General features: G+C 40.1%; 1 protein-coding gene across 2 annotated transcripts in view; it reads right to left on the bottom strand.

The window, feature by feature from the left end:
• Positions 1-22,739, bottom strand: part of RIPOR2 (RHO family interacting cell polarization regulator 2) — a 206,525-nt gene extending 183,786 nt beyond the window's left edge. Inside the window, exon 1 of one of the 2 annotated variants that reach the window (XM_019668180.1) lies at positions 22,446-22,739. In XM_019668180.1, coding sequence (XP_019523725.1) covers positions 22,446-22,521 — 76 coding nt within the window. In that variant the 5' untranslated portion in view covers positions 22,522-22,739. The remainder of the gene's footprint in view (positions 1-22,445) is intronic. The other variant, XM_019668177.1, reaches the window with a different exon arrangement.
• Between the last annotated feature and the right edge of the window lie 2,765 nt (positions 22,740-25,504).

Raw genomic sequence — 25,504 nt, 5'->3', positions numbered from 1 at the left:
CACAATTAATTTAATATTTCATGTTAAGAATTGAGTGTATACACACATATGTGTATATACATGTATGCACATACCACATACGAGGTAAGATCAAACAATACAGTAAATGTTTAAATAAAAAAATTTTTATTACAGTAAAAGATACATTACCATTAATCCCTCTCAAAATACTCCCCTCGATTCGAACACACCTATCCCATCATGAGTGCAACTAAAGACACTCATGAAAGAGAACTTCCAGAACTGCATTGAAAAGTGGCAAGAATGATGGGCTAAGTGTTCAAAGAGAGTGAATATTTTGAGTGAGTATTTTGAGTGAGATTAATGGCAATGTGTCTTTTGCTGTAATAAATTTTTTTAAATTTAAACATTCACCACATATTTTGATCACACCTTGTATGTGTATACACATGTATGTGTGTGTACACACACCACAACATACATATATGAGGTCTGACAATTGATTCACAAACTTATCCTAAAAAAAGTGCTACATACCTCATTGCTGAATATCACTATGGTCACCTTCAAAACACTCCCCTGGGAAGCTATGCACCAATGCCAGTGCCTAGTCCACCCTTCAAAGCAATTTTGGAACTCTTTCTGAAATGGCCATCAGAGCTGTTGTTGTATTACCTTTGAAGTCCTGAATGTCATCAAAATGTCTTTCTTTCAATATTTCCTTTATCTTCAGGTAAAGAAAGAAGTCATTGGGGGTAAGATCAGGTGAGTAGGGAGGATATTTCAATGCAGTTATTTGTTTACTGGCTAAAATTCCCTCACACACAGTGCTGTGTGAGCTGGTGCATTGTCGTGATATAAGAGCCATGGATTGTTGGTGAAAAGCTCAGGTCGTCTAACTTTTTCACTCAGCCTTTTCAGCACTTCCAAATAGTAAACTTGGTTAACTGTTTGTCTAGTTGGTACAAATTCATAATGAATAATCCCTCTGATATCAAAAAAAGTTAGCAACATCATTTTGACTCTTGATTTGGATTGACGAAACTTTTTTGGTCATGGAGAATTGGGTGACTTCCATTGTGCATTTTGACATTTTGTTTCAGGATCATATTGGTACACCCATGTTTCATCACCAGTGATAATATGACCCAAAGCGTTGTCTTGCCTCTCCAAAAGGTCTTGGCAAACTTCAACTCTCCTTTGCTTTTGTTCATTGGTGAGCTCCTTTGAGACCAGTTTTGCACACACCTTTCTCATGCCTAGGTTTTCAGTTAAGATTTTCCTAATTTTTTCTCTATTGATGTTTACTTGGTCTGCTATGCTTCTCACAGTTAGCTGATGATTTTGATGCACAATTCGATGAATTTTTGCAATGTTTTTAAGAGTTCCGCTTGTTACTGGCAGTTCTGACTTTTCTTCATCAGTGACGTGTTATCTCCCCTCAGAAAAACGTTTCATCCACTTGTACACTGCCATTTTCTTCATGGCGTCGTCCCCATAAACTTGGACTAACATGTCCCTGATTTCACTTTCACTCTTGCCAAGTTTAACAAGAAATTTAATGTTTGTTTATTGCTCTAATTCAAGCTCAGCCATTCTCACGACAGCACACAAAAACATGCAACAACAATAATGAACGCCACTCAGCAAGACACTGTCGACACGAACACAGCTGTGAGACACTGATATACCCAGGTTATGAAACCTTACCGAGCTGTTTGTACAGTGCTGCCAATGTAAGTGCATGGTGGCAAGTTTGGAACTTAATTGTCAGACTTGTATGCAAATCCACAGACAGAGAAAGCAGATTAGTGGTTGCCAGGGGCTAGGAGACTGGGAAGGAGAAATAGGGAGTGACTGCTAATCGGAATGGGGTTTCCTTTGGGAATGATGAAAATATACTGCAATTAGAAGGTGGTGATGGCTGTACAACTTTGTGAATGTTGTAAAAATCACTGACTTGTTCACTTTAAATGGGAAATTTTTGTGGTATGTGAATTGTATCCCAACGTAGCTGTTTAAAAAAACAAAACAAAAAACCAACAACCCAGAATTTTGATCCCTGAATCATTAGAGGGGGAAGTACAGGGCCACCAGTTATTCTCTTATCAGAAGAGGGTGAACTGGTTAAGTCGCACTCCGTTGTCAATCACTAGAAGCCTTTGATTTATTTCTCTTCTTTTGTTCCAGAGAGGTGAGCATCTGCAGAATGTTCTCTGACACAGAGTGAGGTATTCATTAAAATACACAAAAATAGCATCCCACCTACTGAATATCTGTCATCTATGTTCAGATTACTTTTCTATTCTCTCTCTTTTAAAAAAAAATCATTAAACAATTACAGATCCCCAGAAGAAATTGCTAACTTTTGATTGGTTAACACTCATGTCATATTCTCTGAAAGCTCAATGGTTTTTTTCCCTGGAGCAGTGGTTCTTCAATGGTGGTCTGAAGACAGCAGGTGGTCGGTCCTTGACTAGCCAGTAAGTCAAGTGTCTACAACTCCTCTTTCAACAGGGTAGGGCAAGGAGGATGAATGAGGTCAGATAATGGGTGGGAAGCACCTGCCATGCCTAAAGCGGCAGCCACTTTAGCATCAGGGGACTGTTACCAGTAGGTAATAAAAGCTGGAACTCTGGATTTTTTAAATGTAAAATCATTTTTTAAATGCTGGTAACCACATTTTAAAAAAAATCTAACTCACTTGTACAGGCTAAACAAAGCATTTGTTGGCTGAGTTCCAACCATTGACCACAAGTTTGTGACCTAAGCTACAGGTGGTCTCTGCACTTGTTCTTTTGCACAATTAACATCAAAATTTGAAACCAGATAAAGTGAGTGTTGAAATGGGACTTGGGGTTCATCTAGTTCAACCTCCCATTCCATGTTAAAACCTTTCCACAGCAGATGGTTGACCCTGACTTTAAGTAAGGTAATAATTCAAGCCAGAAACTTGCAGTTTCTTGGCTGGCTTCTTATTTAAACAATTGCTCAGTGCAGGTTAGGCAAGGAGGTGGAGGTCAGGGTAGGTTAAGGGAGCAGGCCTAAGATATGGGGCCATAAGGAACTTCAGTGTTGATTTTGGGGAGGATGATTCTCTTTTACAACTAACCCTAGTCTTTTTATTTTTAAAGATTTTTTTATTGGGGAACTGGGGAAGGGTAACAGTGTTGGGGAATTGGGGAAGGGGAACAGCCAAGTTGTTGTTCTTCAATCTTAGTTGTGGAGGGCGCAGCTAGCTCAGCTCCAAGTCCAGTTGCCATCCGGCTGCCCGTCAGCAGCTCCCAGCTAGCTGCTCAGCTCAAGGTGCCCTGTTCAATCTTAGTTGCAGGTGGGCATAGTCCACCATCCCATGGGGAAGCCTAACTGGAAACCTTGTTGCTAAGAGCGCACACTCTAACCACTGAGCCATCCTGCCACCTGTTGGCAGCTCAGCAGCAGCTCAGCTTGGGCGCAGCTCACTGACCCATGTGGGAATCGAACTGGCGATGCTGTTGCTCAGAGCTTGCACTCTTAACCAACTGAGCCACTGGGCTGGCCCCTAGTCTTTTTTTAAACCTTAATTCAATGCATTGTATCAGCTTGCTTGGGGCTTATGTTTTCCCAATTCCCAGAAAGAAACAGAATTTGAGATCTCAGAATTATTTTTCTCTGACTCCCTCATTCTACAGATGACAAGAGCTAAAGCCCATGAGGCTTAAATTGTTTGCTAAAAGAAAGACATGTCAGACATTTGTGGCTGAATCCTACTGTAGTTAATATTTCTTTCAATTGGTCAAGTTGCAGCTCATAACTAAAACCCAAACAGAACTATGATACCTTGAAATTTTCTGTAGCCTTTTGTACCTGACTCTCTCCATAGCACTCACTTTTTGAGATAAATGAAGATTTAAAAAAAAAAGGTGGTATTTATTAGACTTTCTGAGTTATCTTAATGGAATAATGAGATAAGTGACAGAAATTATAGAAAGCCAGCTAGAAATTACTCATGATTCTGAAGGTTGACAAGAACCACAGATAATCCTCACAACCCATTTCACTAGTTCCCATCTTCCTAATAAAACCCTTTTGAGCACTGCTGATAAGTGTTGAATTAATAAATTTTTGTTTCCCTTTCTCTATTCATCCCCTGAAAGAGATTCGGCAGATAGAGGGAAGGATGCAGAAGAGAAATGAAGGTCTCAAAAAGCCCCCCCAGTTTAGTCAGTCCATTTCTAAATAACTGAAAATCGTGTGCCACTTGGCACAAAATACTATGAGTTGAAATTTTCTGGTCATTAGGGACAAGGAAAAACAGGGCCCAGCAAGTTTGTGGAGAGGGGCCTGTGGGATCATGCCCTTGGCTTGCATTGTTGTCTTTTTTTCCCTTTGGTACAGTGCCTACACACAAATGTGACAAGCCAAAATAGGAATAAGAACACAATGGCTTCTTATTAAATGCAGAGATAGTTATGAGTCATGTTAAAAGTCAACAAAAGCCTCAGCTCCAGTAGTCATCAAGATTTTTTGCTCCTTCAATTTATTCTTGCTCCTTCTCTAATTATACACAGTTGTCTCCAAAGTACTGAAATGATAGATTGAAACACGATTACTTCAGCAGGGGATCAAAGCCTTCGAGCGTCATCATTCATGCTAGCCAAATCTCAGCCTGTCTGTCCTCTAAATGCAGTCAGGAACCTTCTAAACTTTTTGTGTGAATTCAGGAGGGAAAATCGTCTGGCAAATTCTGACAAGCATCTCTTCAAGAGCATATTTGTACTGTTAAGAAGCCCCAGCCAACTGCTGCTGGGTTGTCATGGCAACAGACATACACACCATTTACACATCAGCTTCTGCAATGAGCACAAAATAACAAAACCTTCCTGACAGGATGGGATGGGAAGTAAGAGCTGCCTCATCCGTGCAACCTCATGAAACGGTGTTTTCTGTCTATGGAGGGAGCTCTAGTGGGCATGTGCTGTCTTTGCTTCTGTCATGTTTGAAACCCACCGGAAAATGTGTAGGATCTTCCCCTACATTGTGTAAACTTCAGGATAATTCAGCCAGTCATTTTCAATAAATTCTCATTTCCTTTTCAAACCCTGTTTACTAATTGATGCCAAACAGTATTATAGTAATTGGGGAGAAAAGGAAGTACTTCTCTTGCTGATTTCTCCTGGAAATACATTTCACTAGTTTTCCATGGAGGTTTTGTGGGGCACTCATATGCCCGAAGGGGAGCTGGAAGAGGAGCAGGAGGGCTTCTGTAGGCCTACAGAGAGGGAGCTTAATCATGGTTTGAAAGCTTTGTCTTGAAAATGCAGTTCTAAAAATAAATAATGAATAGCTATTCACTTCAGTACTTACCGAGGCAGAGGGCATCAACAATAGAACAAAATGAAATCAACCCACAACAATGAAACATTTAGACTGAGTGGAAGTTGGATTCCTGCAGGTATATCTCTGGGATATAAAATGGAGGATAAGGGTGGGCTGTGTCCCCTACATTAGCCTTGAAGGAAAACCACAGGAACCCTATTCATGAGAAGTAAAATCAGCTGTATGTTCCATTTTCATGACATTTGTTATTGCAATAAACATTCCACAGCATGGCTTAATTGCCTCTGAAACACCTCAGATGAAAGAGAAGGAAGGAAAATAAAGTGTTTGATCGCTGAGTGACAAAATAATCATGAATCTGGGAACATTCAGTAACTAGAGATGGACTGAAGAGTTACAAGCAACACATAAAAGTTCCATGTCTGATGATGATTGTGGATGGAAAAGGGGCCACATGTTATACCTAACAATCTTAGGAGACTAAATTAAGATGGCGTGAACACACACACACAAAATTTTTAACTAAGTGGGCCATGGTGGGAAGTCACATCTTCAGCTTCCTCATTAAGTTAATCTGTGCCTTTTCAGTGGGCCTGTTTTTTGTCTTTTTGTACCTAAAATAACATCTTTAATCCTTTTTCCAGACCAGAGCTGGAAACTGCAAAATTCCTCATTATCATGCTTGTCTCCTGATTACCATCTCTATGTGCTGTAAAGAGCGAATTGTTAGCCATCCTGCAGAATACCTGTTTCTCCAATTTACTTTTATCCAATCCCAGAGATTTTCCCACTTTGTTTTCTCCCACCTCCTTAAACTAGCACCAATGGATTTCATGTAACCTTCCTTCTTTGATTTTATGTATAAAATAAACTGCAAACTGCCATTTTGCAGAGCATTTTCTCAATCCATTGAGATTTTGCTTCCGGCAATTGTCGACAGTTTGGCTCAAATAAACTCATAAATTTTCTCTTAGGCTGGATGTTTTTCGTCAACATTATGATGAAGTTCCCTCAACTGATTCATCACTTTTTTCCTCCCTGTAATTATGAACACTCATCAGATAAGCTCTGGCCTTAAAATATCAAGCGATCTGCTTTTATTCTGCCTTTCTATCTTGCAATTAAAAAATATTTACTAATTATAATTTATAAAAAAATTAAAATAAACAATTCCAGAATAAAAAACAACAACCTAGGGATAAAGATTCCCTCATTGTATATATCTTCTTGGAGGATTCACCTTCTAGTATCTCACTTAGACACGGAAGATTGACAGGCTGTAGAGAATAAAAGAGCTAAAGAAATTAGCCTGCCTCTCTCAGCAATTTCAAATTGGCATCCAGTCAGCTAGCAGTATTTGGGGGCCTAGAGGTTGGCAAAGTGTTAAAATAAATGACATAAGTGCCTTGTAGGAAGCGCAAAAGGTCTGGAGTTTGCCACAGTCCTCTCCACTCTCTAATGTCTCACACTTAGACTGCCCACTTATTTATGTTGCCTGCTTGGAGGCTTTAAGCTCACAGTCATGTGTGCATTTGCCAATGCTCTTCAGCTTTTCTTCTCTTTGGTACACATTTAATATAAGTCCTTTCTTTAAGCCTTAACTCAGGGGCCGCCGCTTTCAGTCCACTGGTCTCACCTGGTTATGCCTATGTCTCCATCCTGTGCCCTTGGTATCAGTTCTTACTTGTTCTCTAATTTGGTCATGATGCTGAATAGTAACCAGACAGTAAGTAAATCCTGAAGGTTGTCATTTCCCATTCTTGTTTTTAATCCAGGAGAGTGGGTTTGCATTGTGGGAGCCTCATAAACCCAGGTCCGTTCAGTGATGGATGGCGAGTACAGGAGCCAACAGAGTGGGGGACTGTGGATGTAGGCACAGCCCCATGGGTTTGCACGGGTTTCAAAACAAAAACCTAAAATCACTGTAAAGTATTTAGACTTCCTCATGACAGGAATAGTTCTTTTGGGAGTTAAGATTAATATTTTGGTTATTAGTAGAATAGTTAAAACACATGTTTCTGCTTAGAACCTGTAAGTATAATAGTAGAGTTGTCAGCAAGTAGGGTGAGCATACACATACAAGTAATTTCATAATACCACCTAGGGAAGCCATGGAATTAATTTAACAATTAGGTAACTATATTAGTTTTCTAATGGCTACTGTAACAAAATACCACAAACTTGGTGGCTTAAACAATACAGTTTATTCTGGAGGTCAGGAATCCTAAAATTAGGGTGTTAGCAGGGCTGCTTTCCTCTGGAAGATCTAAGAGGAAATCTTTTCCTTGTGTTTTCTAGGTTTTAGAGACCACATACACTCTTCTTGACTTGTGGCACTATCTTCTATCTTCAAAACCAGCCAAGCATCATCTTCAAAGTTTCTCTTTGATTCCCTAGACTCCTTTTATAAGGACCCTTACGATTACATTGGGCTCACCCAAATAATCAAAATAATCTCCCTATTTTAAGATTAGTTTATTAGAAACATTAATTCCATCTACAACCTTAATTCCACTTTGCCATGCAACCCAATTTATTGACGGTTCCAGGAATTGCTGTACAATTCTTTTGGGTGGGTGGGGGCATTATTCTGACTACCACAGTGACAGAATTGTAATAACACAACACCTAAGAAAATGATTGGTTTTCCTGGAGTAGTTGAGGAAGCTACCATATAACTCTGTTTTAAAACAGTTATATTCTATTTACTGGTATCCTAAAATTGTTTATAGAATTAAGGAATCCTTGACAAGAAGCTGTGGGCTGGCCATGGTGGCTCAGTTGGTTAAGAGTTAGCTTAAGAGCACGAGCTCTGAGCAACAGGGCCACTGGTTCAATTCCCACATGGGCCAGTGACACTGTGCCTGAGCTGAGCTGCCAAAAGGTGGCAGGATGGCTCAGCTTGTGAGAGCACGTGCTTCTAACAACAAGACTGCCTGTTTGATGGTGGGCTCTGCCCACCCGCAACCTAAGACTGAACTCGGCACTTTGAGATGAGCTGCTGCCCGGATGGCTCAGTGGCTAGAGCATGCGCTCTTAACAACAAGGCTGCCAGTTTGACTTCTGCATGGGATGGTGGCTATGCCCACCCACAACTAAGATTGTAACACAGCACCTTGAGCTTAGAGGCCACGAGCTGCCGAAGGGCAGCCAGATGGCAACTGGCACCCTCCACAACTAAGATTGAAGAACAACAACTTGGCTAGTTCTCTTCCCCAATTCCCTAACACTGTTCCCCTCCCCCAATTCCCCAATTTAAAAAAAAAAAAAGCTGCCACAGTAGAGCAGCATCTGATTTTAAAAATAAAGATCAATTATTTTTTAAGAAAGGGGATGATTCATTGAGTTAGAAGTGTGTTGCCAGAGTTTAATTTCTTTCTTTCTAAACACTGATTTGAAAGAAGCTAAAACTTAAAAAATCAAGGTGTGTCCTCTCCCCCACCATCCAATTCACACACACACACATACACACACACACACACACACACACACACACACACACATTCAAGTCTCATGACTCCACAATTCCTGAACCATTTATGTGAAAAACACAAAGAAACTAGGACCACTCCATCCCTCATTCCCAGTCCTCCTGGTTAAGCACCATTTCTTGCTGCAATTCATGTGAAGCACACATACTACTGTATTTGGATGGACCAAACCTATTTAATCTCCAATCCTAGATAGAGAAAAGTGGGGGCAGGGGTGGCAGGGTTGTCTACATAGAGAATGGGGGTGGGAGGCTGAGAAAAGGAAGGTGAATTAATCTATGTCACTCAGGAATTTTACATGGTTGCAAGAAATTGTTAAATGGGCCACAAAGTTATTTGTCAGGAGACCAATGAATGCACAACCAGTTTTAATATGAGAAACCAAAGCTTTGTGGGAAATCTTGAATTTATGGGGAGGGAGGGATGGAGAAAGAATGGGAAAGTGTGTCTGTTCATTCCCTGATCCTGTCCCCTTCCCTAATTCCTAAACATGGGCTTGGTGACTCTATTACTGGAAGATATTAATTTAATGCTTGATTTTGCTCTGCTGGGACTTCCTTTCCCTTATGTCATCACATGCCAACTCTCTCACCTTCCTCTGTTTTTTCCATGAAAAAATATGAGTGCATAATGTCTTATTGGTACTGAAAAAAATCAAGGCACAGACATAAGTATGTGGTGGTGCTTACTTTTTGCTTTTTCTCTGCAGACCACTATGTGGTGGACAATTATAATTGATTTAGCCGGAAGAGCTATTGCTTGGAGAAATGGAAAAATAATAATAATCTCGTCTTGGCAAGGAAGATAGTAGTGGCAGGAAGAACTCAGATTTGTGAAATGTAAAGTCAGGCATGCATTTCATACCCTTCCTGATTCTATTGTTTCTTTCTGTGGACATGGCTGAGCATCTATCATGAATCAAACATCGCCAAGCACAAAGTTACAAAGAGAAATAAAGTCATGTTTGTCCCCAAGAAGCTACTAATCTAATAGGGAAAGAAAGAAATGTTTTGTTACTATACAGTACAAAATAAAGTTGTTAAATAGACATAAATCCTGGGAAAATCCCAAAAGTGAGAGAAAGCTAAATGTTCTCCTTAAGAAAAGAAGCTTCGTTGAACAAACCGTAAAAACAATTGTTATTTAGTGACAAGTGCCCATAATTGAGATTTAGGTTTGACAATGAAAGTTAAAAGTTGATTGTTATATAAAATTACTTAATAAGGAGCTATGCTTTTATAAAATATAATATGAGTGGATAATGTGTTATATTCTTGCTTTTCTTCCATTAAAGCCAGAACAGTTTATGTTGCGCATACAAAACCAATAAAGTGGTGCCACCTGGTGGTTACTACCCAAAGTGCTTGATTTAACCTTGCAATTTCAAATACAATGTGACCTTGACTAACTCAAGAAACCTCCTTATTAATGCTTTACCTTAAAGTAGCAAATTGATATATGATCTCAGAAAATCAGAAACAGAGAAGACATTTAAAATTCTGACTGAAGTAAATCCAGTACTACCCAGAATAATCTACCACCAAAAAAGAGAGCTTGTACATAATGCTGAATTTCTATTATATAATAAATAAAAATTTATTATTCTGTTATATTTCTCCTTTTTTTTTTTAGAAAAGCAGGAATTTTTCTACACAGAACTTTCCTTTATTAATTGTTTGATTGCACTGCACTCCCGTCCCCAAGTATTTCAGCCAACAAATACTGCTCATTTGTTAAAAATTTGTCCTGTAGAATTTTCCACATTCTGTCTGGTTAAGGCTGTTTACTCCTTCATGATGTTGCTTAATTTGTTCTTCTATTCTTTGTATTTCCTATTTATCAAACTAGTAGTAAGGTTAGATGATATCTTGATCTGATTCTGGTTCAATTTTTTTTGGTAAGACTACTTATAGGTGATGCTGTCTACTTCCCATTCATCAAATCCCGAGGCATATATGTCTGGTTGTCCCATCTTAGTAATGTGAAGATCGATTGGTGGGTTCATGCGATGTCAGTCAGATCTCTGCATTGTGAAGTTCCCCAATAACTTCTCATTGTAAGCCTGGACACCCACTGATGATCATTGTCTCCCTCCATTATTTCATGAAGTTTGCAAAATGGTGATTTTATAAATTCTATTATCCCTTCTACATATTATTGTTGGAATTCCCTCATAATCTATCTATTTAGCTTGAACTAGAGCCCATACAGGGAAGAAATGACAAACATGCAATTCTAAAAAATATTTAGAATAATAAGTTAGTGTCTGTCCTAGCAACCTCCAAAGGTGACAAATGATGTTTTGTATGTCTTATTACGAATTCACAGATTTTTATGTGTTTCAAGTAATAGCAGGCATTTTTCTTGTTTATACCCAAATTGTCCTACCTTTGACCAATGTGTATATTTTTAATATAAATACTTCAATATGTAGTAAAGTTGTTAAGGAAACAGGCACACTCCTGCACTGTCAGGACAAATTGTTGTCACTTTCAAAAAGGGCAATTTGGCGATATGTATCAAAAGCCTGAAAAATATTTATATACTTTGATTTATACCCTAGCATTACACTCAAAAAAATCTTTTCTATGAAAATAATAAGAGATGTGAAAAATAATTGTACAAAGATATTAATTCTAGTGAATAATTAGAGATGTCAATAGGCTTCAATGCATTTGTATGATAGAATATTATGTCTCCCATATTAAAAATCCAGTTTTTGAAGAAATTTTACTAGCATGAGGCCTTTAAAAAAATGACAGGAACAGATAAGGAAGTTCATCCTGTTCCCTCTCCCCCTCACCTCCAGCAATAGCTGTGCCTTAAAGGAAAGAAAAAGTAAAAGACCTGAATTTAAACCAAATTTCCGAGGATAAAATTTTCTTTAAAAACTCTTTTCAGAATATAATTGATTAAAATAAAAATGAGTCATTTTTATTATTACTAATAGTTAGAACTAATAAACAAATTCATCAAATTTTCAGGATACAAAATCAATATACAAAAATTTGTTGTGTTTGATTCAACCTCAAAAGTCCCCTGAACAAGAGATGAACAGAACCTATACCTGAAGGACTTAAAGAGGAGGCTACATTGAGCCTGGTGACCTATCTAATACATCGAAGCAATCACAGAGCGACAGCCAGAATGAAGAAACAAAGAAATATGTCCCAAGTAAAAGATCAGAAGAAACCTGTAGAAATGAAACTAAATGAAACAGAGGTATCCAACCTTTCAGAGACAGAGTTTAGAGCACTGATGATAAGAATGTTTCAGGATCTTAAGGAGGACATAAAGAAGAACAGAGAAATCATAAAAAACAACCAGTTAGAACTAAAGAATACAATAACTGATATGAAGAACACACTCGAAGGAATCACCAGATTACAAGAAGCAGAGGATCGGATCAGTGATTTAGAAGACAAATTAGCAGAAATCACCCAGTTAGAACAACAAAAAGAAAAAAAGAATAAAAAACAATGAAAATAGCTTAAGAGACCTGTGGGACAACATCAAGCACAACAACATTTTGCATCATAGGAATACCAGAAGGAGAAGAGAAGAAGCAAGGGATCGAGAATGTATTTGAAGAAATAATGACTGAGAACTTCCCTACCCTGGTGAAGGAAATCGACATACAAGCCCAGGAAGTGCAGAGAGTTCCAAACAAGCTGAACCCAAACAGGTTCACACCAAGACACATCATAGTTAAAATGGCAAAGAGACAAAGACAGGATCCTAAAAGCAGCAAGAGAAAGACTGCAGGTTACATACAAAGGAACTCCTTTGTATAAGACTAACAGCTGACTTTTCTACACAAACTCTGCAGGCCAGAAGGGAGTGGTGGGAAATATTCAAAGTGATGCAAAATAAAGGCCTACAACCAAGATTGCTCTACCCAGCACGGCTATCACTTAAAATTGAAGGAGAAATAAAGAGCTTCTCAGAAAAGAATAAACTTAAGGAATTCATTACCACCAAGCCAGCATTGCAGGAAATGTTAAAGGGGCTTTTTTAAACAGAAGAAAGGGGAAAACAAGCTAACCCAGGAAGACCAGAAATACAAATAACAAAACGGCAATAAATATGCACCTATCAATAATCACTTTAAATGTGAATGAGCTAAATGCTCCAGTCAAAAGACATAGAGTGGCTGAGTGGATAAGAAAACAGGACCCATGCATATGCTGTTTACAAGAGACGCATCTCAGATCAAAAGACACACACAGACTAAAAGTAAAGGGATGGAATAAGATATTTCACGCAAATGAAAATGAGAAAAAAGCTGAAGTAGCAATATTTATTTCAGACAAAATAGACTTTAAAATGCAGACTACAATAAAAGACAAAGAAGGGCACTACATAATAATAAAGGGATTGATTCAATAAGAGGACATAACCCTGGAAAACATCTATGCACCCAACATAGGAGCTCATAAATATATAAAACAGATTTTGATAGACATAAAGACAGAGATCAACAGTAACACTATCATAGTAGGGGACTTCAACACCCTGTTGTCACCAATGAACAGATCCTCCAGACAGAAAATCAACACGGAAACAGTGGCCTTAAATGACACTTTAGACCAGCTGGATTTAATTGATATTTTTAGAGCATTTCACACCAAAGGAACAGAATATACATCCTTCTCAAGTGCACATGGAACATATTCCAAGATAGACCACATGTTAGGCCACAAAACAAGTCTCAATAAATTTAAGAAGATTGAAATCATATCAAGCATCTTCTCTGACCACAAGGCTATGAAACTAGAAATCAATTATAAGAAGAAACCCAGAAAGCACACAAAGACATGGAGGCTGAATAACATGCTACTAAATAGCAAGTGGATCAAAAAGGAGATCAAAGAAGATATCAAAAGCTTTCTTAATACAAACAAAAATGAAAACACAACAACCCAAAATCTATGGGATGCAGTGAAAGCAGTCCTAAGAGAAAAATTCATAGTAATGCAGGCCTATCTAAAGAAACAAGAACAATCTCAAATCAACAGACTATCTTTACACCTAAGGGAACTGGAAAAAGAACAGCAAAACAAGCCCAAAAGGAGTACAAGGAAGGAAATAATAAAGACCAGAGCAGAAATAAATGAAATAAAGACCAAAAAAACAATACAAAAGATCAATGAAACCAAGAGCTGGTTTTTTGAAAAGATAAACAACATCAACAAACCTTTAGCCAGACTGAAAGACCTGAAACCATAAAACTCCTAGAAGAAAACATAGGGAGTAAATTTGCAGACATTACCCTCAGTAATATTTTTACTGATATATCCCCTCAGGCAAGGGAAGTAAATGAAACAATAAACATGGGATTACATCAAACTTAAAATTTTTTTCACAGCAAAGGAAATCATCAATAAAACAAAAAGGCAGCCTACTGAATAGAAGGTGTTTGCCAACGTATATCTTACAAGGAGTTAATATCAAAAATTCATAAAACACTCATGCAACTCAACACCAAAAAAACAAATAACCCAATTAAAAAATGGGCAGAGGATATGAAGAGGCATTTCTCTAAAGAGGACATACAGATGGCCAACAGGCATATGAAAAAATGTTCAACCTTACTAATCATTAGAGAAATGCAAATAAAAACCACAATGAGATACCACCTCACTCCGGTCAGAATGGCTATCATCAATAAATCAACAAACAACAAGTGCTGGCAAGGTTGTGGAGAAAAGGGAACCTTGGGCCACTTAGGTGGGATTGCAGATTGGAGCAGCCATTATGGAAATCAGTATGGAGGTATCTCAAAAAACTGGAAATGGATCTACCGTATGACCCAGCAATTCCACTCCTGGGTATCTATCCAGAGAAACCCAAGATGCTAATTCGAAAAAACATATATACCTCTATGTTTATTGCAGCGCTATTTACAATAGCCAAAACTTGGAAACAACTGAAATGCCCTTCGGTAGATGACTGGATTAAGAAACTGTGGTATATTTATACAATGGAGTATCACTCAGCTATAAAGAAGAATGAAACCGTACCATTTGCGTGATATGGATGGACCTGGACCTAATATGTTAAGTGAAATAAGTCAGTCAGAGAAAGACAAATACCATATGATCTCACTTACATGTGGAATTTAAAAAACTGAATGAATGAGGAAAGTAAACAGAAATAGTCTCAGAGATATAGAGGAAAAACTGATGGCTGCTAGTTGGGAGGGGGTGGGGATGAGGGAGAAGGGGAAGGGATTAGACAGCATAGATAGGTAACTACAATATTGCCACAGGGATATGAAAGATAGTTCGAGGAATATAATTAATAATGTTGTAAATATTTTGTAGGGTGTCAGATGGTGACATGTCTTTTTAGGGAGACCACTTCATGGATGCGGTAGAGGCTTGATCACTGCACTGTACACCTGAAGCTGATGTTGTATAATAGTGTATGTCAACTATAATTGGATATTTATATAGTCACGGGTCGTGGAGTATAGTGTGGGAGTGGAGTCAAGGGAATTGTAATAGATATGAATGATATGGGGGGGTAGTGGGGTGGCGGATTGGGGGAGGGGAGTTGTCACTTTGAGAGGTAAAAAGTATAACTATTGCACTGTGTTGTACACCTGAAACTAATTTTAAAATTTTTTTTATTTCACAATAAAAAATATAAATGACTGAAAAAAAACCTGTTGTGTTTTTATACATTAATAATGAACTACCAGAAAGAAATTAAGAAAACAATCCCATTTATAATTGCTTAATAAAGAATAAAATACCTAGGAATAAATTTAACTAAGGAGGTGAAAGGCTTGTACACAGAAAACTGTAAGATGTTAATGAAAGAAATTGAAGAAGACACAAATAAATGAAAAGATATCCCGTGTTACGGATTGAAATAATTAATATTGTTAAAATGTCCATACTGCCCAAAGCAATCTTTAGATTCAGTACAATCTCTATCAAAATACCAATGGCATTTTTCACAGAGCTAGAACAAACAATCCTAAAATTTGTATGGAACCACAAAAGACCCTGGATAGTCAAAGTAATCTTGAAAAAGAAGAACAAAACTGGAGTCATCAAGTTCCCTGATTTCAAACTATATTACAAAGCTACAGTAATCAAGACAGTATGATGTTGGTGTAAAGCAGACACACAGATCAATGGAACAGAATAGAAAGCCCAGAAATAAACCCACACATATATGATCAATTAATTTATGACAAAGGAGCTAAGAACATATATACACTAGGGAAAGGACAGTCTTTTCAATAAATGGTGCTGGGAAAACTGGACAGATACATGCAAAAGAATGAAACCAGAGCATTAACTTACAAATCAAAAATCAATTAAAAATGGATTAAAGACTTGAATGTAAGACCTGAAACGCCTAGAAGAAAACATAGGTGGTGTTTGGATGCTAGTGCATTTTTATTAGATATTTATGTAGGCATGCATTTCCACATGTATAAAGCAGAGCCAAGTTTCATTATTTGAAGCCTTACTAATTCAGATTTATGATAATTCACATAAATATAGGCTAAAGTTTACTTTTGCTTAGCAAATGAAAAATAAAGGACCAAAAGGGCAGACTGAAGAGAGTAATCCTCTAAAGCACTTTGGAAGGTCAATATGTAAACAATGATATACTATTTGTAAATCCTTGTTTATTCTTGAAAACAAAAAAGACTGAGAATGTCTAGAAGGCAATAACTTTAGTTATTCTATTTTGAGTTGCTGTATATTTTTCTTAATCTGTATATTTTTTAAAAGTGAAAAAAATTAATGTATAGTTTTAAAGAAATCATTTGTATAAATTCAAAATGAATTTTCCTGCAATTTCTTTGAATTGGTGGCGATGCATTGTGTAGTAGATATGACAGTGGTCTGAAATACAAAACCATGACAATTTTAAGAAAATGAATGGAGGAAAATCATTAATATGGAGGAGGAATGCCCTGAAAGGAAGGTGGCAGGAGATAAGAGGTTGAAGGCCTGGGGGAAATAAGTAACACGGTATTCTCTACTAGGGGCCGAAGGCAAGAAGACACAGAACTGGGTGTCCCTGCTTTGTCCAGCGGCTCCATGGCAGCTGAGGTTGTGGCAGGGTCTGTCTGCTGACACCTGGGGCCCCACAAGTCCTGACACAGCAATGCCAAAAGGAACCATTTAGGCAGGTGGCGCTTTTTGGACCTGTAATTCTCCTTGAACCACGTGTTCAACTTTTTGAATCTTAAACCCACAAAAGAGTAAGCCCATTAAGAAGTTCCTGACAAATTATATTTTTAAAATTAAAACAATTAAGTTTGAAAGGTTTACTTTAATATACTAGACTAAGTACAGACTAAGAACCATACATTTGTATGGTTCTGCAAGCTGACGATATTTTCACGTGAATTATCTTAACAATCCCGATTATAGTGAGGGGTGTGTGTACCCATAAATAAACGCCTACTCTTATGCAGTCAATCAATTTCTTGGATCTTGATATTTCAGAAAGAAATGGGATTCACATAGTGGGTTGTATTCAGACTAAAATATTCCAAGGCAGTATCTATCCCCTAAGATCCTTCTTCCCCACAATTTAATACACTAGATGAATGCTGCTGAGAAAATTTGCTGTTTTGTTAATTTTTCTGCTTCTAATCAGAGACCAAGTTGTTATTCTAGTGATTAACTTCTGGGCTCTTTACATCTGTCTACAAACAGCCCATCTGAGTATAGAGGACTTTGAGATCGATCACCAAGCTCTTAGGGTTCCAACCTCTCTGCTGTTTTCATTCTTTTTAGTTTTGTTAGCTGCATTTGTATTTTTTTCCTCTTCCTCTCCTTCCCTCTCCCCCCGCCCCCTTTCTTTTGTCTGTCCTTGGCTGGAGATAGCTGACATATCTGCCCAGATCAATGTGCATACAAAGAGAGTGCTTTCTCCACCAAAAGAACCCCCTTGAATTATTCAAAGACGCTCCCTTTCTCGGGTTTCCCATCTTTTTTTCCTGACAGTATAAGCTGGAATGGGGCACTTGGCAATGGCACTCCCAGACTCAATCATTCAGTCAGGAAGGAGCAGGGTCAGGCTTCTACAGAAACAGTTATTTTTCTGGATGATAAGAAAACAGTGAATGCCATATTTGACAGTATATAAGTAATTCTTACATTAGTATGAATACTAGGGTCCCTAACACAAAGCACAGTCAGATTTCCTACGATTGGCAGAAGTGCTTGAAACAAGATGTGGAGCTGAGGAGAAACTCAGTCCTTGCGGGCAGCCGCCTGCTGTCTGGGCTGAGGCTGTGCAAAAACCACTTTAGCAGGTGGCTAGACTGGGCCTGGGAGAATCTGTCACTTGTGGATTATAGAGAATGTTCTAAGAGGCTTCTTCCTTTGTTTTTTCTGTGTGTGCTTGGGGGTGACCCCTTCATTCACCTCCTCCCAAATCTTTAAGCTTATGGCTTTAAAGAAAAGGACCAAGACAGAAACTGGCCGGGTGTCGACAGAACAGAGAAGCCCAGCCTGAAGCAGTGACTGCAGCCCAAGGAATCTGACATTCGGGAGCAAGTCTGAAGAAATCAGAGCAGCAGCAAGATCCCAAGGCAGCCAGTTGGGAAAGGCAGGCCTGTGCTCTAGGATATCTGGGTGTCTGTATCCATGTAGCCATATGGCTTCCCAAAGCCAGAGCATAATCCCAGAGGGAGGAGCTTGGGGGGAAACGTGAGTCACCCAGGCCCGACACTGTGTCTGCCCACCCCAACAGATAACAGGTAAGCCAGGCAGAAAGCCGATAGTAAGCCCGGCTGCTCTGTAAGCTGATGCGGTCCCACAAGCAGGGGCCATCTGCACAGTGGTGGCCATGCTCAGATGGAGGCTTCTGGGAAGGGCGCCTGCACATCCTCCCTCCACAGGGCCCCCCTCAGCCCTTGGCCTCAGCTGATCTGAAGACACAGAGGTTTTTAGAAGAGACTCCCAGACCTTTCTATGAACCAGAGTGCCCTACAAGGCCATGCAGGGTAAGGAGTAACTGGCTGAGTTCTTACCTCCTTCTGTAGCATGGTCACTCCAGCATGGCCATAGACAGGAGAGCCCCCTTCAAAGCCACAGTTACACTCCCAGCCACAGTCCAGGGCTGGTCTTTGGAACTCAGACTCCTCCCTACAGGTTACAGTTAAGAATACCACTGCCCTGAGTCAGAAGAATGCTGGTGAACAGAATGAGATGGCCAAGTGACATCAACACTGGGAAGGAAGTCATAGTGGTATCTTTAAGATGGCAGCATCCCTAATCTCAAACATGTATCAGCTTTGTCACTTGCTTTTCAGGGACAGGGAAAACTTGTTGGGGTCCACAGAGGGTGTCATCCTGCTGCCTCCTCCATCAATGCTCCACCTAGACACAGAGTTCAACCTTTTAAGGAGGCAAAGCAATAAGTTCTACTTGGGTGATGTCATCTGGATGCATTTATTTGTACACAAAACCATCTGGGGACTGCTGTGGGGGAGGACAGACACCTCAGCTTCCCAGAAGGACAGGAGTTAGCACCCCCAGCCAGGGTGGCTTTCCCGGCATAGCTGGGTTGCTCCTGCTCCTGTCACACATGGGGTGTGGTGATGTTAGAGGCTGAGAGAGGGCTCCTTCTCCAGCAGCGTTTCCTCCAGCCTACAAGCATGGTGGTGGCCATGGTCACCCCTTTACCCTGTCCCCAATGTCACCATTACTTCTTCTAGTCTCTCAGATCTCAATAGATACCACTGCTACGTGCCAGGCACTGTGCAAGGCACTTGACATATTGTATGTCTTTTAATTCCCCCAATAACACTGTGACATTGGCATCATTGTGACAACCATTTTATGGCTAAGAAAGTGAACATTCAGCAAGGTGGAGTGACTTGCCCACAGGCTATACGAAGTTATAGAAGGAGGATTTGAAGCCAAATCTCCCTGTTATCAAAGTGTATGCATTTTTCAGGCTTTCTTTCCTTTAACCCCGCCCCCCAACTTAAGCAGATAAAAGAAAAGAAAGGGTCACAGAGCACTCTCTTATCTCTGCCCACCCCTCACTGCCATGACCCGCCCAACATTGCTGTCAGCATTCAGAAAATCCAGGCACTTGCTGAGCTATTGCTCTGTCTCTGTCCCTCTTTACCTGGGAAGGCCTCAGTCCTACAACCACAATTCTGCCAACAACCACTGAGCCTCGGGGGGAGATCACAGTCCTGGCTGACACCTCACCTGCAGTGTTCGGAGACCCTGAGCAGAAGATGCAGCTAATTCACATCCAGACTCCTGACCCATGGAAACTGTGAGATAATAAATACGTGTCATTTTAAGACAGGAAGCTTGTGGTAATGTGTTAGGAAGCAACAGAAAACAAATACATGTTTCAACTATTGAGGTAATTCTAATTGAGCAGAGATAGCAGCACTATATTGGAAGGGATTCTAAGGCTGGGCCTAGCCTCCTTGGGAGAGAAAGATGTAGAGAGAGCTGTGGTTGATTAGCAATGTCTGCATGGGCCTGGAAATGGGGAGTGGTGGCACGTGTGCCTCCTGCTGCCATTCAAGGTCTCTTTGTGTATTTAAGGAAAAAAGGGTAATTTACTTATTTTCTTCAAAGACAGTATGACCCCAAGGGGCAACAATGTTTGGGTTTCCAAGTCAGAGGGGACACCGATCTATGAGAAAAGGCTCTGAGAAAGAGGACAGGAAAAGTAACCAAAGAGAGATTTCAGTAATTGCAAAACAGTGCAGGTTGGTGTTTGCAGAGAGAAACTATTCCCTTGTGCCTTCCCTCTTCAGCGTCTTCACTCTTTTTCCTTTCCCACTGCCTCTAATTTTCTGTCTTCAAACGCATGAACAGGTGTCCCATAAGTTGTAACAATTAACCCAAAACAATGTCACTTGACCCAGCTGCTATTTCTGACGCACGCCAACTCCAATCCAGCAGGGCTCTAGACCATCCTGGAGGAATGTTAGAATCCTTGCCTTTGTTGCCAAAAAGGTCAGGGCTAGTCTGCTTAATGTCTAGCTTGGTTTAAACATTTATTAACATATCATTGTTTCATATTAAAACCATGCAGAAATCAAGTCATAGTACCCAGATGTTAGTCTCATAATTTAAGTAAAATCTCATAATTTAAGTAAAAACAAGTTCTTGTTTTTAGAGGGTAGGTCACTCCCCATCAGTAGGCAACACCACAGATCACACATAGCCCTAAATCTGTGGAACTACAACTGTTTTCCTATAGACACAGAATAAGGTGTCACAAAACTGAAACTTGAACTCAAGGTAGGCACAACCGAAAGCAGCAGATGAATAAGAAGGTGGAGACTCTGAGAAAAATTCTAACGGATTCTTCAGTGATATTAAAGTATTTTGCTGGTATAAAGCAATTTCTGGTATGTGGGGTGTCATTTGTAATCCAACCAGCCCTACGTGGCCTCCTAATCTCATAGACCATGACTATGTTTGTTACTTATGTTCCTCAACCACTCATTCATCTTAATTTAACTGTCTTCACCAGGAGCTTTTAGCACTTAAGAAGGCGTCACCAACATATAACGAGACTTAAATAACACCGCGTGATGGGTCTCTAATGAGAATACCACCCAGTACCTCAACCAGGGCTTAGTGGCCTACAGTAGTCACATTTTGCATCAGAGCATAGCATTGGTTATTACGGTATTTAAACTTGAAGGAATTAACCGCCAATGTTTAAAGTTGAGAGCTTTCACTTAGAAATTAGCATTTTGTTGTTGTAGCTTTTCTTGAAAAGTTGGGAAACCTGGCAACCTGTTGGATGCCCATTTCTCATTAAAACAATCTGATGGCATGGAATGCTGGGTGCTTCTAGTGGCAGGACAAGACTTTCCCATTTACTATAGCCTCTCCCACTCCCTATTGCCTCCCCAGACTGAGGCCAAATGTCAGTTATAATTTATCGCCATGGTTTCACTGTTGTTTTTCTCCTGACAGAGATAAGAAGAAATTGAGCTTCCTTACTGCTGTGAAAACAGCCCTTTCACTCATTTACCACAGTGGCCTATCCCCTCAAACTATTTGAATTTGCTGACATCTGAGGTAAACAAACCTTTCCAGCAACAGACACACACAATATGTTACTTATTGGTGAGTCGTAGCATATGCTTGGAGTGCTTTTTTTTTTCTCTCTCTCAGGTTACTTCCACACTAATATCTCCCTTTGGTTCAAGTTCCTGTCCATTCAAGGAAAACCTCCAAGGGCATCTGATAATTTAAGAGGCATGTGATTGGGTCCTTTAAGGGGAATGTGACCCACTGACCCCAGAGCTTCACTGGTTCTAGCTACATAGCTGATTACTGTGAGATCCAGACATTGCATTTCTCCCCATACTAAACAAAAGTTCCAGTTCACACAACTCTTTGACTGGTGTAAATATTTATTTGTATTTCCCATCCAGATGAAAAATAAAGAAAAGAGGCCCTCTCTTGTTTGCTACTTGAAACAAGGTGTATTTAATTACCTCTAATTAGGAGAAAGCTATAGGAAGAAGATAGGAAGAGAGAGGGGAGTGGATGGAAACGAAGAAAAGATCATTGGAAGAGAGAGAACGGAACATTGAGGGCGGGGGTGTGGGGGTGGCTTGGAGTGGATTTGCAGGAGGGGCAGGTGTGGAAAGGAGGGCAGGGAAGGGGAGCGGGCCACATCCGGGACACTCACGGTTGAGCTGCCTCCTCCGGATCCTGTCTCTCCATGGCCTGTTTCTGATCCAGTGTAATCGCGAAGGTAACACCATGGTCCCAAAGCAGGTCTAATACCTTCCCATGGCAGGTGAACGAAGGCTCCCAGCAATACAGGAAGTCGAGGCCCGATGTATAAAAATTAAAAAAGAAAACAAAACCCTTTTCTCTTTTTTTATATCCGGGGCTTCCGTTGACTTCTTTTGTCTTGTAACTTTCCTTTCCTTTCCTTCCCTGAGCTCCCAACCAGCCCGAAGGCAGCTGCAGGCTGGGCGGCCTCCTGTGCCATGTTTTATGCATGACGATGATGGGGCGGTAATTTATCCTGTGTCCGCCCCACGTCACAGGAGCTGCCTGCACAATGGCTGGGGGAGGGCAGGTGGACCTGTCTGCACTGAAGAATGGCCTGAAATGGGAACCCTCTCTGCAGGCAGGATTGAAGATGGGAGCTCTGCTGCCAGGAACATGGGGCAGGTCTGGTGGGGCCCAAATCAGGGCAGCAACCCTCACATTCTAGAGAGCATGATTTATTTACTACTGTGTCCCTAGCTCTGAGGATAGTGCCTGGGACAGGGTAGGTGAGCAATACATGTCTGTGAAATGAATGAATAGTTCAGTGCTAATCGCATGTGTCCTTTACACGTTCACCTGCTCAGTTCACTGTCTTCATATATGCTTATTTCAACCTTCTCACCCATTCCATTTCCCACACTTTTCTCTTCACCCACCCATTCATGCTTCACAATCTCATTTGTGAAGCTTACCTGAACCCACACGGATACACCTGTGCCTCTCACACTCATCTGGCCCATACTTGCATGGCTCTTTATTAGAGCTTTTGTTTGTTTTAATGTGCACACCTAATTAGTGAGTAAGCTTCCTGGTGGCAGAAACTGTGTATTCCTCTCCCCAAGCTTTCACGTATAGTGGTTTGCATAGGCAATTGGTGGCCTCAAGGAGTGACTGGGCAGCTTTAGTCTATCTCCCCACACCTCCATCAGCCTCTCCTCAAGCCACCCCAAACAAATATATGGTCTAACAAAATATTGGGTTGTCAGAAAAGTCATGATGTATTTTTTCTATGTTTTCGATGCAAAAATGGGTCATGACTTTTCCGACAACCCAACACATGGTATTGGCTATAAAAACACAGTCTCAATACATGACTCTTAGGTGCTGCACCTTCTCAAGCAGATGGCTGTCTTGAAGCCCCTTATACAGACATTCTAGAGCTGTACCTGGGAGTGGAAACTGTCTATTAATGGCTTATTGCATCCCAAGCTCCTCCCTATGCAACGCCAGATCACTCCAGACACCAAACAGTTATTGATCAGGCCTTAGGAATCATCTTGCCATTAGGTCAGAGCTGGAAAATGTGACATTCAAGTTACCAAATTTAGCCCAAGATAATCCACAAGCTTGCTGAAGGCAGAAGCTCTGTCATCTATCATTTGTGTCTCTCATGGTGCCACAAGCACCGGGCAGGGGGTAGGAGAGGGTGAGTGGCCATGTTCCCTTCTGTCACCTGCTTTCACTATTCAGCTCTTGAAAGGCTGTGCCTGCAATGAACTTGAACATGGAGAATGTGATACAAAATGAAGTACTTTTTTTTTTGCAATCAGCATGAGAACTTCTTTCCTCCTCATTGAGCCACACATTTCCTCAAGCCCCAGCTGCCTGAGTCACTGCTCTTTTGATACACATAATTCACAGGAACTAAGGAGGGAGAACAGTTGGGGGTGCTGGGGTGGAAAGTACAGTCAGGTCTGAAACGAGCGGCAGCTGAAAAGTTGCATTCCCTCTTCTCTTGTGAATTTAAACACAAATCTTGCCAGTTTACTCACAATAATCGTAGACAGACTCAGGGGTAAGAAATGGGACAAGAAGGAGAGGACGCACCACCATCTCCTCTTCTTATTCTTTCTGATAAGATTGGAGATGCTCAGGCCCCTGGCTCATACCTCTGGTTCTCTTTTCTGGCTCTTCGAGCTGCATCTTTTCTTCTATCAAGTACACCCTCCTAGATGCCTGGAATAAATGGTCTGTAGCGTGTTGTTCTCCCAGGGAGCATTTTCATCTAGTTATGTGTAGAATATCAATTTTTACTCTTCTTCGGGCCCATGTTGCTATTAAATTTTCATAAGTTGCAGAATTTCATGGCAAAACAGAGATCCTGTTAGCAGCAATATGTTAAAAAGAATATGGGGGGAGTGAACAGCATAATTGTGTGATCCTTTCTTTCAGCTCATTTTCAATAAATGGAAGCTAGATGTTCAATTTAGGAGAAAGAGTACCAGCAAGTCTGTTTCTACTTTAAAACCATCCTGGGTAGAAACAGACCTTCAATTACTCAGAGGAGAATGGAAACTGCTGAGCCTAAGCATACTGTGCTACTTTTAAAGAAAAGAAAGGCATTAAAGAAAACTTGGTATTATTCTAAAATAAAAGCTATCAAGCACCAGGGGGAAAACGACAGCACAGCACCTGATTGATTTCTCTCCTGCCACAAATACACACGAAAAGAATGGAGAGCTATGGTAGTTATTCCTTGGAAACTGGAATGGGATTGGGAGCCAGGTTATAGTTGTCTATCTGTCTACCCAGCTATCTATCTACCAAGGTTGATTGAATGCTTAGAAAGAGATAGGCTTCGTGTTGCTTTAAGTAGATATATGATTTTATTTAATTTTTCTCATGTTCTTATTAATAAGTAGTTAGTAGTAATCCCATTTTACAGATAAAAAAGTGAAGGCTAAAGAGTAGCTACTCTAAACAGTAATTATCTAATACATACAAAATTTAACATATATTAATCATTGTCATGATACTCCTGTGCCCATTTCGCAGCTGGTGAAGCTGAGGCACAGGGAAGTTCGGTAATTTGCCAAGGCCACACGCCCAGCAAGTGAACGGCTGAATTCAGACAGCCCGTCTCTATGTTTAACCACAGTCTATATTAACTCTTCAAATTAAGTAATTAAAAAACACTGTGGTGTAACGATATACTGTGCTCGACATATTCAGTGCTTCTTAAGTGTG

Source organism: Hipposideros armiger, unplaced genomic scaffold (assembly GCF_001890085.2).
Source record: "Hipposideros armiger isolate ML-2016 unplaced genomic scaffold, ASM189008v1 scaffold_519, whole genome shotgun sequence".
In the NCBI taxonomy this organism is placed as follows: Eukaryota; Metazoa; Chordata; class Mammalia; order Chiroptera; family Hipposideridae; genus Hipposideros; species Hipposideros armiger.
This window is presented reverse-complemented; position numbering and strand designations above follow the sequence as displayed.